Source organism: Oratosquilla oratoria, chromosome 12, assembly GCF_046742065.1.
Source record: "Oratosquilla oratoria isolate Oo_2021 chromosome 12, ASM4674206v1, whole genome shotgun sequence".
NCBI lineage: Eukaryota > Metazoa > Arthropoda > Malacostraca > Stomatopoda > Squillidae > Oratosquilla > Oratosquilla oratoria.
This window is the reverse complement of record NC_134788.1, coordinates 62,736,856-62,751,372: the sequence shown is the minus strand read 5'-3', so window position 1 is coordinate 62,751,372 and position 14,517 is coordinate 62,736,856. Positions and strand designations below refer to the sequence as shown.

Below are 14,517 nucleotides of genomic sequence, written 5' to 3'. Positions count from 1 at the left end.
GATTTTATTCCATTTATGGTGACCCGCTGTTTTCTGTTACTAATCCAAGCTCTAATCCATTCTAACACTTTTCCTCCTATGCCATGGACTTTGATTCTATTTAGTAGTCTCTGGTGTGGTACCTTGTCGAACGCTTTGTTAAAGTCAAGGTAAATAACATCGTAATTTTCATTGTTATCTGACGCCTTATATACTTTAGTGTAAAAGGATAGAAGATTAGTCACACATGACTTACCCTTGGAGAAACCATGCTGTGAATCACGAATCAAATTATGCCCTTCGATGTGTTCTCTGAGTCTATTTACTATTATTGATTCAAGCATTTTTCCTATAACCGATGTCAAACTGATTGGCCTGTAGTTGCATATACACGATCTATCTCCCTTCTTAAAAACAGGAACAACGTTTGCCTGCCTCCAAGTAGTTGGAACAAAACCAGTGTCTACCGATTTATTGAATATTTCAGTTAACATGTCGCAGATTTCAAATTTACACTCCTTAAGCATTCTTGGAAAGGTAATTATTAAACTCTGTCTAGCGATAGTTAGACCCATCCTTGACTATGCGGTACAGTTTTGGTCTCCGTCCTACAGAATGGACATAAATTCACTAGAATCAGTATAGAGAAGAATGACCAAAATGATACATGGACTCGGAAATTTGCCTTACGAAGAGAGGCTTAGGCACTTAAACTTACACTCTCTGGAAAGACGCAGAGTGCGGGGTGATCTAATAGAAGTGTTCAAGTGGATCAAAGGCTATAACAAGGGTGATACAAACAAGGTCATCATAATAAAACAACAGGGCAGGACTCGCAGTAATGGGTATAAACTGGACAAATTTAGATTTAAGAAGGAAATAGGCAAAAATTGGTTTACTAATAGGGTGGTCGATGAATGGAATAAACTTGTAGCCATGTAGTAAGCGCTGAAACTATCAGTTGTTTTAAAAAACGATTAGACAATTTTATGGATGGGGATGACAGGTGGTGATGGATACGGAGCTGCCTAGTGTAGGCCTTACGGTCTCTTGCAGTCTCCTTTACTCTTATGTTCAATCATATCACTGGGCAAATCGACATTTCTCAGATACATTAGTCACCCCTATAATTTGACTAGTACGTTTTCTTTCACAGTAGATGATGAGAGAAGACGGAAATTGGAGCTACGGACAGAGGGCAACACTGGCGAAGCCTTGAGTTGCACTCTTTCATCTATTTGAATAGTTTGTTTTCGTGGCTGTGTTTTGTACAAGCCAAACAAGTGTGTCTTTGTTGAATTTGTAAGTGAAATTATATAGTGGTGAAGTAGGGTAGTGAATGTATTCTGTGTTTACTTTTGGCATTCACTTACCGTTTGGTAGTGTAATTGGCATTCTGAACAAGGGGTAAATGTGCAGGTATTTATCAAGATGTTTGCCAGTCTGGCACCTGCAATTACCTATATAGTCGGTTAGCTCATATAATTCTGAGTGTTTTTAACCCCAGATATAAGTACTGCAAACTAAAAGTGGTGTCAATAGTTGTTTAAGAAAATTGAGATGAGTGGACACCTTTATATTTAACAAGGCCAAGGGGTTAGGTTAGGTCAGGTCAGGTCAGGTCAGGTCTCACTGCTGCAATTTTTAACTCTATCTCTTATCATTAAGTATTTTAAAACCCATATATAAGTATTACAAAGTAATAGTAATATTGGTAGCAATTTTTAGAAAATTGAGACTGGAAAATATTTTGGTATATCTTAAAGATATTCGCTAGTCTCAAAGCTGCAAACTTTATCACTGGCTAGCTCTTATCATTGTGAGTATTGTGAGCTCAAAATAATATTAACATTTGTAATTTAAAAAAAAGTTAGGACTGGCAAGCATCCTTATGCTTATCAATGTGTGTATTTTATTTGCTTATGTTGTTCTTATATTCTTATTAGGGGATGGGTCTCCATTCAGTCTTCCATGGTAGGAAAATAAAAAATTCATAAAGTTCACTCAAAATTCAGTGTGTACTACAGGTACTCCTCGTTTAATGACCTACTCGGTTAACGACAACTCGAGTAACGACGGGCTTTATGACATTCGTTTAATGTAAATCTCCCGAAGTTACGACGTCGTGTACGATAATTAAGTTGGCTGAGGCAAATTTGTATGATATTATAAATGAACTTGTACGGTGGATATTACCTGTGAGGTAAAGTGTTTTGAAGCTTAGGTCTACATTACCATCCTGCAAGCTGAAAAAACTACCTGGGGTACAGTATATACCGGTAGTGGTAAATTTTTAGTTTCGACCAAGGGCGCAATATAGCAATAGAAAATTAATTATTAATTTTGTAAATTATAATGTATCAACATAATATGCAATTTTGTGAGCGGGAAAAAACATGCTAAAACAAATTTCGTAAGTAACGAAGTCATGTCGGACGAATGGTACACCATGTTTGTTATGATAGATGCCGATGTCAAAGAAATGAAAGGATGATAAATTCGTCTAACCTAAACTAAACTAACCTAACCCGTGTTTGATAAATCATTACCTGCAAATTAAATGTCATCCGGCTCGTCCTCGTTGTCGTCGTTGTGAGAGACGTTGGCAGACGACTTCGTTCATTAGCATATTCTCTTGTAGCATGGTATTTTTTACTTTCATTTCCGCCCACAAAATTTTATATTACGTTGATTCATTTTAATTTACAAGATTAATAATTAAATTTCTATTGCTATATTGCGCTCATGGTTGAAACTACAAAAATACCCCGGTATTCAATATGGAATGTCAGCATACGCGGATTTGGTCATATACGGTAATTTCAGGAACCTAACCACCGTAAATAAACAGTAAATAAAGCTTTAATGTACTGTATAAAAGAGGGAAAATACACGAAAATAAAGATACATGTATTGCTGGACATGGTACATACAGTACATGTACGTATATGTATACACTTTCGCTTAACGACCAATTCGGTTAACGACAGCGTGCTGGTCCCAATTATCGTCGTTAAACGAGGAGTACCTGTAATGATATTCTTGTGAGTAAATTAATTTTTTCTTGATATTCATTCCACACATCCACGCCACATCAATCAGAAGTTATTGCATTGTAATATAAGCAATTATACCTCCCCTTATGCAGTCTTGCATATATAATGGATGTAGGTCATGTGACCTATGTGTCCAGATCACTTTCAGCTTGAGTAGGTCAGGCCTCTGATTTGTGTCCTCCGTGTCCTCCCCCAATTGACTTTGACCAGGTGTGTCCACCAGTATAAGACTTGCCCCAAAATTAAATTTTGTCTTCTGGTTGACCCAAAATTGATCAAGTCTCCTTTTGCATTGTATGACAGTAGAAGCCCAATTTAAGGTCTTCTTTTTTTCCACATTAAGGGGATGGAGAGGGGGTGTCACCAATTAAGTGAAGCAGCTTTGCCATGGATCTACTGTGTCTTGCTGCATTGCTTTTGATCCAGAACAGTGGGAGGGATACAAGGATGACCTATCATCCATAATGAGCTAAGATGAGAGGGAGGAAAGAGTGGTAGATTGGAGTGAAATGGCTGGGAGTGGGTGTGAACCTTTTGACTTAGCTACTTCCTTTATAAGGGAGGAAAAAGCCCTTGGTGTATATATATATATATATATATATATATATTTCTAAACAGAAATGTAGTAGCACATTTGTAAATGACATGCAGGAACCCACAGTCGGAGAAAATAAACTTCGAATAAAGAAGAATCCTATATTTCAGCTATCAACTGTAGCCCTCTTCAGGAAAGTACATAGACAGAGTACAAAGGGGACTTATAAGCTACAGAGAAGAAGAGATGTGGGCAGGTGACCTCACTCAGGCGCGGGGCAAACTGGGGTGGCGGAGGAGGGAGGGGGTGAGGAGAGGGGGGTTGTAAGGTCCGTATCAGCTTGCTAACTGCTGCGCGTGAGATTATGTCAGGTGTCCACTGCCCTTTAGAAACATTAATATTAGGGCATTTCTCGATTAATGCTGATTCAACTATTTTCCTCATGAAACTGCAGTGGGACTTGAACACTAATCTGGCCTTACCCCAGTCGAAAGAATGATTCTTATTTTTGACATGAAGAAAAAGAGCCGAATTTTCTTGCCCATACCTAATTGACCTTTTATGTTCTGCCAATCTAGTGTTCAAGTCTGGTTTGGTTTACTTGGGTCAAACCGGGAGAGACTTGAACACTAGATTGGCAGAACATAAAAGGTCAATTAGGTATGGGCAAGAAAATTCGGCTGTTTTTCTTTATGTCAAAAATAAGAATCATTCTTTCGACTGGGGTAAGGCCAGATTAGTGTTCAAGTCCCACTGCGGTTTCAGGAGGAAAATAGTTGAATCAGCATTAATCGAGGAATGCCCTAATATTAATGTTTCTAAAGGGCAGTGGACACCTGACATAATCTCACGCGCAGCAGTTAGCAAGCTGATATGGACCTTACAACCCCCCCTCTCCTCACCCCCTCCCTCCTCCGCCACCCCAGTTTGCCCTGCGCCTGAGTGAGGTCACCTGCCCACATCTCTTCTTCTCTGTAGCTTATAAGTCCCCTTTGTACTCTGTCTATGTACTTTCCTGAAGAGGGCTACAGTTGATAGCCGAAATATAGGATTCTTCTTTATTCGAAGTTTAGTCTTTCTCCGTCTGCGGGTGCCTGCGTGATATATATATATATATATATATATATATATATATATATATATATATATATATATATAATGTATATGTGTGTGTGTGTGTGTGTGTATTTACCTAGTTGTATTTTATGGGAAGAGAGCTATGCTCGTAGTGACCCACCTTTGTATCATTCAGCATCCAGTTTGATCTTAAATTCTTGTATAGTTTTTGCATTCACTGTTTCCTCATTCATTTTGTCCGAGATATCTACCACTCTGTGTAGGAAGCTATTCTTTTTCAGATTTCAATTATTTTCCATTGTGTCTTGTGTAGACCTTTGGCTAGAATGGTGGATCCCTTCCAGTTTGGTAGGTATCCCATAGACACAGAGGGACACCTACCAAACTGGGAGGGATTCACTATTCTAGCCAAAGGTCTACACAAGAATCAACAGAAAATAATTGAATCCCTTTACATTGCCAACTACAAAAACACAAACAAGAGAACTGGTGACTTGAAATGGACAAAATCTACCTTGACATTAGCTCTCCAAGAATGGCTTCATAGACCCCCGACTCTAAGTAGATACCTTTTTCTCACCACTTTTGCCTACCCTTTCCAGCTTTCTTCCTTTTGACAATTCTTCTTACACCGTGCTACCATATTTTATTTCAGATGCTATCAAATCATGTATCCTCCATTATTTATACTTTGTTCCTTCACCACTTAATATTTTCATCATTATCATTATCATTATTAGCATAATTTTTCATTATTATATCACCATTATTGTTATTCTCTTCTTTTTATTATTATTATTATTGTTATTATCATTATTAATTTAATATTAATAATCATTATTTATTTGTATTAATATTGTTATTATTACATATAGCAAGGCTTTTTCCCCCTTTCAAGGGGGGTAGCCAAAAAGGGAAAGGCATAAAAACACTCCCACCCATTTCATCCCTAAATACACTCCACACCCCTCCCACCCTCCCTCTCATCTGAGCACCTCCTGGATGACGGGTCATCCCTGCACCCTGCCCACCGCCCTGGGTCAGAAGCAGTGTCGTAAGACACAGTACATCCACAGCAAGGCCGCTTCATTTAATTGGCGACCCCCCCTCTCCGTCCCCCTTTGCATATAAGGCGAGGACGGGGAGAAATCCCTTCGGGCTGCGTCAAAATTTACTCGCACATACTACCCCACCCCCATTCCTCCTCATGCAGTCACAACATCATCCATATACAACCATTCTCCACTCACCTCTGTCTTCCGTCCTCTCCCTTCCTTCCTCAACAGACATTCCCCTCTTCCCCAAAGCCCCCGTCACCCCATCCATCCACCTCATCCTAGGACGTCCCCACCAGTTCACTCCCTCCACATCTGCCTTCCATACCACATTTACTAGTCTTTCTTCACTCATTCTTTCCATGTGTCCAAACCATCCTAATATTCTTTCATCAACCCTATCTCCCAAATCCTTTTTCACCCCTGTTCTCCTCACCTCCTCATTTCTCACTCTATCCAGCCTAGTAACCCCCACCATACTTCTCAGACACCTCATCTCAAACACATTCAAACTCCTTCTCTCTTCTTCTCTTATGTTCCACGTTTCTGCCCCATACAGTGCTGTTGGCACAATCACTCCTTCATACAGTCTCCTCTTCGCATCCATTCCCAAATGTCTATTCCTCATTACACTCTTTAAACCACCAAGGCATTTACTCGCTTCTCTCAATCTACATTCTACCTCCACCTTCACTCCACCTTTTCCTGCTACACTTGCACCCAAGTTATTATTATTAGTTATTATTATTAGTTATTATTATTATTATTATTATTGTTGTTATTATTATTATTATTATCATTATTATTATTATTTTTATCATTATAATTATTATTATTATTGTTATTATTATTATTTCATTATTTTTGTTGTTATTATTATTATTATTTTCGTTGTTATTATTGTTATCATTTTCATTGTATTTACCACTACTCTTATCATTATTGCTAGCGTTATTATTATTGTTACATTTACTTATTATTTGTTACAATGAATATGTAATGTTCACAATTTGTCACCAATTCTGGTAACATGAAGAGGTAGTGATGTCCACCTCATGTATAAAATACCCACAGCTCGTTTGTACACCATTCCGTTGAAAAAGGATACCTGCAAAACTAGTCAGGAATAAACTTAGACTAAGACTCCTGTCTGGGGTATTGGCTGCATGTTATTGTGGCAGAGTAGCATGCAGTTGATACTTTAGGGTCTATATGAGGCGCCCCTATGGACCAGAGCCACATATCATTTTGTCTGTGATAGAGGAAAATTCTGTACGTAGAGAAATGATGACACTTTTATACTACGACTGTCCCTCCGTTATGCTGTCCCCCAACCCCTTGTTACTGTCCTGTACCATTTCTCTGAATATTCATTTCCTTTTTTCGCCTACCTACCCTGTGGTGGGGGCAAAAGAATACTGCCACCAAGTATTTCCACTTGAGTCGTAAAAGGCGACAAAAAATGGGACGGGGGATGGGATTAGGAGTCCTACTACCTGTAGCCCCAAAAGGGGATATTCCTAAAAAAGAAAGTAAAGGCATAAGAGGGTCTGGGAGCTTTCCAACCAGTACCCTAAGGTTTGGGTCTTTTAATGTGCATGGATGTGGTACAGATGAGAGTAAAAGGGAAGAGATAGGTAGTATGTTTGTGAGAAGAAAGATGGATGTGTTGGCATTGAGTGAAACTGGGAAGGGACATGTGGGTTTTTGTAAGTGCATATGGGCCTGGTAGTGAGAAGAGTGTAGAAGAGAGGGAGGCTTTTTGGATTGATTTAAATGAGTGCATAGAGGGTTTAGGGAGAAATGTCAATGTAGTGGTATTGGCAGACCTTAATGCTAGGGTAGGAAATGAATCAACAGATGGAGTGGTTCGAAAGTGTGGAGTGCCAAGAAAAATTGTAGTGCAGAATTGATGGTGGAGATGTGTCTTGAAAGAGAGTTGATAATACCAAATACAGTGAGGAAGAAAGTCAAGCATGACAGCACATGGGAGAGGGTGGTGGATGGGTGGTAAATAGAGCATTAATGAACTACTGTATACTGTATAGCGGTAACCAGGAGAATAGTAGGAATAGTTAAGGATGTACATGTTCTAAGGGGAGAGAGTGGGGGAATATCAGATAATTTTTTTGGTGGAAGGTAAGTTGAGAGTGAAGGATAGATGGAGAAAGAGGAAAAGGACAGAAGGTAGGGAGGTGCATAAAGTGAAGTGCTTAAATGAGAAAGAAAAGGAGGAGTACAAGAAGAAGCTGAGAGAGGAGTGGGAAGGAGTGAAGGATAGAGTAGAATTAGGAGTGGAGAAGGAATGGGGATAATTCAAGGAGGGAGTCACAAAATGTGCAAAGATGGTGTGTGGAACAAGGAGGACATGAGGAAATAGAAGGAAAAGTAGTGAGTGGTGGGATGAGGAAGCAAAGAAGGTTGTAGAAGAGAAGAAGCAAGCATTCACAGATTGGTTACAAAATAGGATGAGAGAATCATATGAGAGGTACAAAGAAAAGAGAAGACAAGTAAAGCATAAAAGAGGCAAAGAGGAGAGCAGATATGAAATGGGGTAAGAGTATGACAGAAAGTTTTGAAATTAAAATATGTTTTGGAAAGAATTGAGAGAGGAAGAGGAGGCAAATTAAGTAGAGAAGAAAAGGTAAAAGGTGCAGATGGAGAGATGATAATGGAAGAGACAGCAGTGAGATGAAGATGGGCAGAGTATTTTAGGGAGTTGCTAAATGTGAAGGAGGATAGGGAGGGAAAGATAATTGCAGTGGAAAATGCTAAGAAAATGACAGTAACTGGGGGAAATTGAAGAGAATTAAGGTAAAGATGAGGTGAAGGCAGTTGTTAAGATGATGAGAGCAGGAAAAAGACCTGGGTTAGATGGGTGTCATGTAGAATGTAAAAAAAAAAGAAGAAAAAAAAAAGAGGTACGGTGATGGTGCAGTGGCTGGTGAGGTTATTCATTGTTAACTTAAGAGAGGGTAGAGTGCCAGAGGACTGGAGGAGTGCCTGTATAGTTCCACTCTACAAGGGAAAAGGGGACAAGTGTGAGTTTAGTAGTTTCAGAGGGATCAGTTTGTTAAGTGTAGTTAGGAAGGCTTATGGGAGAATCTTGATTGAGCGGATTAGGAAAGGAACAGAGATAGTAATTGGTGAGAAATAGTGTTGATTTAGGACAGGTAAGAGTTGTGTGGATCAGATTTTTGTAGTAAGACAGATATGTGAGGAAGTTATAGGAAAAGGTAAAGATGCTTTTTGTGCTTTTATGAATTTGGAAAAGGCTTATGACATGGTAGACAGGAAGGCACTGTGGGAGGTATTGCAGATATATGGGATAAGAGCAGTCAAGAGTTTTTACGAGAGTAGTAGAGCTTGTGTTAAATTCAGAAATGGAGTGAGTAGTTTGAGGTAAATGTGGGACTTCACCAGGGATGTGTTATGTCACCTTGGTTGTTCAATTTATATATGAATAGGGTGGTGTGAGAAGTAAATGCAAGGATAATGGGTCGGGGATTAGAGATGGTTAAAGAAAATGGAGAAAAGTGGGAGATAAGCCAGTTGTTGTTCGAAGATGAATGTGGGTAAAAGTAAGGGGATGAGATATGCAAGAGGAGAAAGTGACAACAGACTGGAACTGAGTATTAAGGGAGAGAGACTGGAGGTAGTGAATAGTTTTAGATACTTGGGTGCAAATGTGGCAAGAAAGGAAGGAGTGGTGGACATAGAATGTAGATTGAGAGCAGTTAAATACCTAGGGGGATTAAAAAGTCTACTGAGAAATAGGCATTTGGGAATGAATGCTACAAGAAGATTGCATGAAAGAGTGATTATGCCAACAGCACTTTATGGGGCAGAAAGATGAAACATAGGAGAGGAGGAGATTGAATGTGTTTGAGATGAGGTGCCTGAGAAGTATGATAGGGGTTACTAGGCAGGATAGAGTGAGAAATGAGGAGGTGAGGAGAACGGGGATGGAAAGGGATTTGGGAGATAGGGTTGATGAAAGAGTGTTGGGATGGTTTGGACACAAGGAGAGAATGAGTGAAGAAAGATTATTAAAACACCTGTGGAAGGCAGAGGTAGGAGTTGACATGTGGGGATGACCAACGATGAAATGGATGGATGTGGTAAAAGGGGCATTGGGAAAGAGGGGAATGTCTGTTGAGGAAAGACAGGAGAAGACAGAAAATTTGGGTGAATGGGGAATGGTTGTGTATGGATGATGCTGTGATGCATGAAAGGGAGTGGGTGGGGGATGGGGGGTGAGGGAGTGTGTGTGAAAAATAAATTTATATATCCTGAAGGGATTTCTAAGCCATCTTTTCCATTTCTAAATGAGGGGATGAAGAGGGGGGATCACCATTTTAATGAGGAAGTGCTATGTCTTGCAACACTGCTTCTGACCCAGGGCAGTGGGCGAGATGCAGGGGTTACTGAGGAGCCAAGATAAGAGGGGAGGAGGGTGGTGGATGGGAGTGGAGTATGTGGGGATGGAATGGGTGGGAGTGGATTCTATGTCTTTGTTTTTTTGGCTACCTTCCTTGTAAAGGGGAAAAAGCCTTTGGTATATGTGTATATATATTATCACACAAGTGTCACAACTGGTAATGGAGTCACAGGCTTCCTGGAAGATGACTGAGTTTGTGTATGTAATGCCTGTGTTTAAAGGACCTTTAGGTTGAATATGTGAAAGCACTAATTCTGATATTATACATTGTCCTCTTGCTATTTCCACATTTACTGGGATTGAACCTTTAATACCACTTCCTTCCTGATTACATCACGATTGTTGAGATTGTTTTAGTAGGTATATCCAATATATTTTTTTTATTAGACAAACAGGTATTTTACTTAATGTGACAAGAAAAAATATGGAAATTTCCTCTACAATTTCATTTATTATGTTATTTAGAAATAATAACACAGGTACACCACCTACCAGTTTATCTGAAAGGATGTGACAACTTGCATCACTTATATGGGTCAGATGAGATGAACTGAATAAGCCCTCCTAGGGTTTGTCATATTTAGACTCTGGTCTTGTGAGCCCAAACATGGAATGTTGTGGAATTATGTTAAAATATGACTGCTTTGGCCATCTGGGCTGTTTCCCACTTCCAAATCTCATGGCATGATGAAAAAGCCAGAGCAAAATTTTTGTCATTCCAGTTGTGGTGGGGTGAGTATGCATGTAGCTATTGGATGGTTTTCAGCATATTTCTAATGTAAAGGTAGAATGCAATATATAATAGCACTATATCTGTTAGTATTTATATTTCATGTTACATTATGGCAAGTACAAGGGGTCTGTTTTGGTACAAAGGGACTTGAATATTAAATGGTTTGTGTACACAACACTCACAATCCTATTACAGTATATTACACAATTTCAAAAGTTAGATGACAATCTTATGATTACATATTTTCCAGGAGGAGGGTAATTATCACCATTCCTTTGGAAGAGCTATCCATAGAATTCATAGGTGTCATGTAATGAAGAGGATCTGGTGTGACATCTATAGCACAGCTATATCATGATTTGTTTTAGATATCACATGATGACCCACGCAAGAGAGAGGTATTTCCAGTGTAATCTGTGTGATTCTGCTTTCTCACAAAAGGGTCATCTTACAAAGCATATGAGAACCCACACAGGAGAGAAGCCTTTCCAGTGTGACCTGTGTGATTCTGCTTTCTCACAAAAGGGTTCTCTTACAAAGCATATGAGGACCCACACAGGAGAGAAGCCTTTCCAGTGTGATCTGTGTGATTCTGCTTTCTCACTAAAGAGTAATCTTACAAAGCATATGAGGACCCACACAGGAGAGAAGCCTTTCCAGTGTGACCTGTGTGATTCTGCTTTCTCAATAAAGGGTTCTCTTACAAAGCATATGAGGACCCACACAGGAGAGAAGCCTTTCCAATGTGACCTGTGTGATTCTGCTTTCTCACAAAAGAGTGATCTTACAAGTCATATGAGGACTCACACAGGAGAGACGCCTTTCCAGTGTGACCTGTGTGATTCTGCTTTTTCACAAAGTGGTAATCTTAATATCCATATGAGGACCCACACTGGAGAGAAGCCTTTCCAATGTGACCTGTGTGATTCTGCTTTCTCAATAAAGTATTCTCTCACAAATCATATGAGGACTCACACAGGAGAGAAGCCTTTCCAGTGTGACCTGTGTGATTCTGCTTTCTCACAAAAGGGTTCTCTTACAAGTCATATGAGGACCCACACAGGAGAGAAGCCTTTCCAATGTGACCTGTGTGATTCTGCTTTCTCACAAAAGGGTAATCTTACAAGTCATATGAGGTCCCACACAGGAGAGAAGCCTTTCCAATGTGATCTGTGTGATTCTGCTTTCTCAATAAAGGGTTCTCTTACAAAGCATATGAGGACCCACACAGGAGAGAAGCCTTTCCAGTGTGACCTGTGTGATTCTGTTTTCTCAATAAAGTATTCTCTCACAAATCATATGAGGACTCACACAGGAGAGAAGCCTTTCCAGTGTGACCTGTGTGATTCTGCATTTTCACAAAGTGGTCATCTTATTATCCATATGAGGACCCACACAGGAGAGAAGCCTTTCCAATGTGACCTGTGTGATTCTGCTTTCTCACAAAAGAGTGATCTTACAAGTCATATGAGGACTCACACAGGAGAGAAGCCTTTCCAGTGTGACCTGTGTGATTCTGCTTTCTCACAAAAGGGTTATCTTACAAGTCATATGAGGACCCACACAGGAGAGAAGCCTTTCCAATGTGACCTGTGTGATTCTGCTTTCTCACTAAAGATTACTCTCGTAAGGCATATGAGGACCCACACAGGAGAGAAGCCTTTCCAGTGTGACCTGTGTGATTCTGCTTTCTCACAAAAGGATCATCTTACAAAGCATATGAGGACCCACACAGGAGAGAAGCCTTTCCAGTGTGATTCTGCTTTCTCACCAAAGGGTTCTCTTACAAAGCATATGAGGACCCACACAGGAGAGAAGCCTTTCCAGTGCAACCTGTGCAATTCTGCTTTTTCAAGAAAGGGTGATCTGACAAAGCATATGAAGACCCACGCAGGAGAGACGCCTATCCAATGTGACCTGTGCAGTGCAGCTTTCTCAAAAAAGGATTCTCTCACAGAGCATATGAAGAGTCACACAGGAGAGGTCTTCTAGTGTGACCTGTGTAACTTTGCTTTTTCACAAAAGGGTTATCCCACACAGCAGATGAAGACTCCCACAGGAAAAGAGCCTTTCCAGTGTGACCTCTTTGACTCTGGTTTTTCACATAAGACTTCTCTCACAAGGTATATGAGGATAGACATTGGAGAGAAGCCATTCCTGTATGATTTGTATGATGAAAAGATCACACTCTTCTGACGGCTTGGATCAAACCAGCAGAAAGGCATACGCAAGTGATGCCTACACAGTTAGAGTCCAGCATGGTGTTCCCTTTGTTTTACCTGTATAGAGGTATTAGGGAGAAATTTCAATATAGTTGTATTGGGTAGGAAATGAACCATTAGATGGAGTGATTGGGAAATATGAAGTTCCAGGAAAAAATTGTAGTGGAGAGATGATGGTGGAGATGTGTCTAGGGAGTTGATAGCAAATATAGTGTTTAGGAGGAAAGTGAAGCATAAGTGCACATGGGAGAGGGTGGTGGATGGAAGTGTGGTAGATAGAGCATTAATGGACTTTATACTGATAACCAAGAGTATAGTAGGATGTACATGTTCAAAGGGGAGAGAGTGGGGAAATATCAGATCACTTTTTGGTGGAAGGTAAGTTGAGAGTGGAGAATAGTTGGAGAAAGAGGAAAAGGACAGAAGATTGGGAGGTACTTTGAGTGAACTGCTTAAATTAGAAAGAAAAGGAGAAGGAGTACAAGAAGATGCTGAGAGAGGAGTGGGAGGGAGTGAAGGATAGAGTAAAACCAGAAGTGGAGGAGGAATGGGGATGGTTCAAAGAGGGAGTCATAAAGTGTGCAAAGGTGGTGCATGGAACAAGGAGGATGAGAGAAAATAGAAGGAAAAGTAGTGAATGGTGGGATGAGGAAGGAAAGGTGTAGAGGAGAAGAAGCAGGCTTTCACAGATTTGTTACAAAATAGGATGAGAGAATCATATGAGAGGTACAAAGAAAAGAGAAGACAAGTAAAGCATAAAAGAGGAGAGCAGATATGAAATGGGGTAAGAGTATGACAGAAAGTTTTGAAAGTAATGAGAAAGGTTTTGGAAAGAAATTAAAAGAGGAATAGGAGACGAATCAAGTAGAGAAGAAAAGGTGATACAGATGGAGAGATGATAATGGAAGAGAAGGCAGTGAGGGAAAGGTGGTTAGAGTATTTCAGGGAGTTGCTACATTTGAAGGAGGATAGGGAGGGAAAGGTAGTTGCAGTGGGAAGCGCTAAGAAAATGACCATGATGAGTGAGGAAAATGGAGGAGAAATAAGAAAAGATGAAGTGAAGGCAGCTGTTAAGATGATGAGAGCTGGTAAGGCACCTGGGTTGGATGGATACCATACAAAATGTCTGAAAAAGGGAGGTCCGGTGATGGTGGACTGGATGGTGAGGTTTTTTAGTGGTTGTTAAAGAGAGGGTAGAGTGCCAGAGGACTGGAGGAGTGCCTGTATAGCTCCACTCTACAAGGGAAAGGGGGACAAGTGTGAGTGTAGTAGTTTCAGAGGGATCAGCTTGTTTAGTGTAGCTGGAACTTATGAGAGGATCTTGATTGAGCAGATTAGGAGAGGAACAGAGGGAGCAACTGGTTAGGAACAGTGTGGTTTTAGGACAGGTAGGGGTTGTGTAGATCAGATTTTTGTGTT

At 40.1% G+C, this 14,517-nt stretch overlaps 1 protein-coding gene across 1 annotated transcript; it reads left to right on the top strand.

Moving 5' to 3' along the window:
• Positions 1 to 1,167: 1,167 nt before the first annotated feature.
• On the top strand, positions 1,168 to 13,072 carry LOC143030454 (uncharacterized). The gene is made up of 4 exons (XM_076193602.1): positions 1,168 to 1,281; positions 11,127 to 12,293; positions 12,494 to 12,507; positions 12,902 to 13,072. Exons 2-4 carry the CDS (start codon positions 11,231 to 11,233, stop codon positions 13,070 to 13,072), a joined length of 1,248 nt encoding a protein of 415 aa, XP_076049717.1. The 5' UTR covers positions 1,168 to 1,281; positions 11,127 to 11,230.
• The last annotated feature ends 1,445 nt before the right edge of the window (positions 13,073 to 14,517 follow it).

Excerpts from the sequence above, each read along its gene's own strand:
- LOC143030454 (XM_076193602.1), top strand. The coding sequence starts at position 11,231 with ATGATTTGTTTTAGATATCACATGATGACCCACGCAAGAGAGAGGTAT.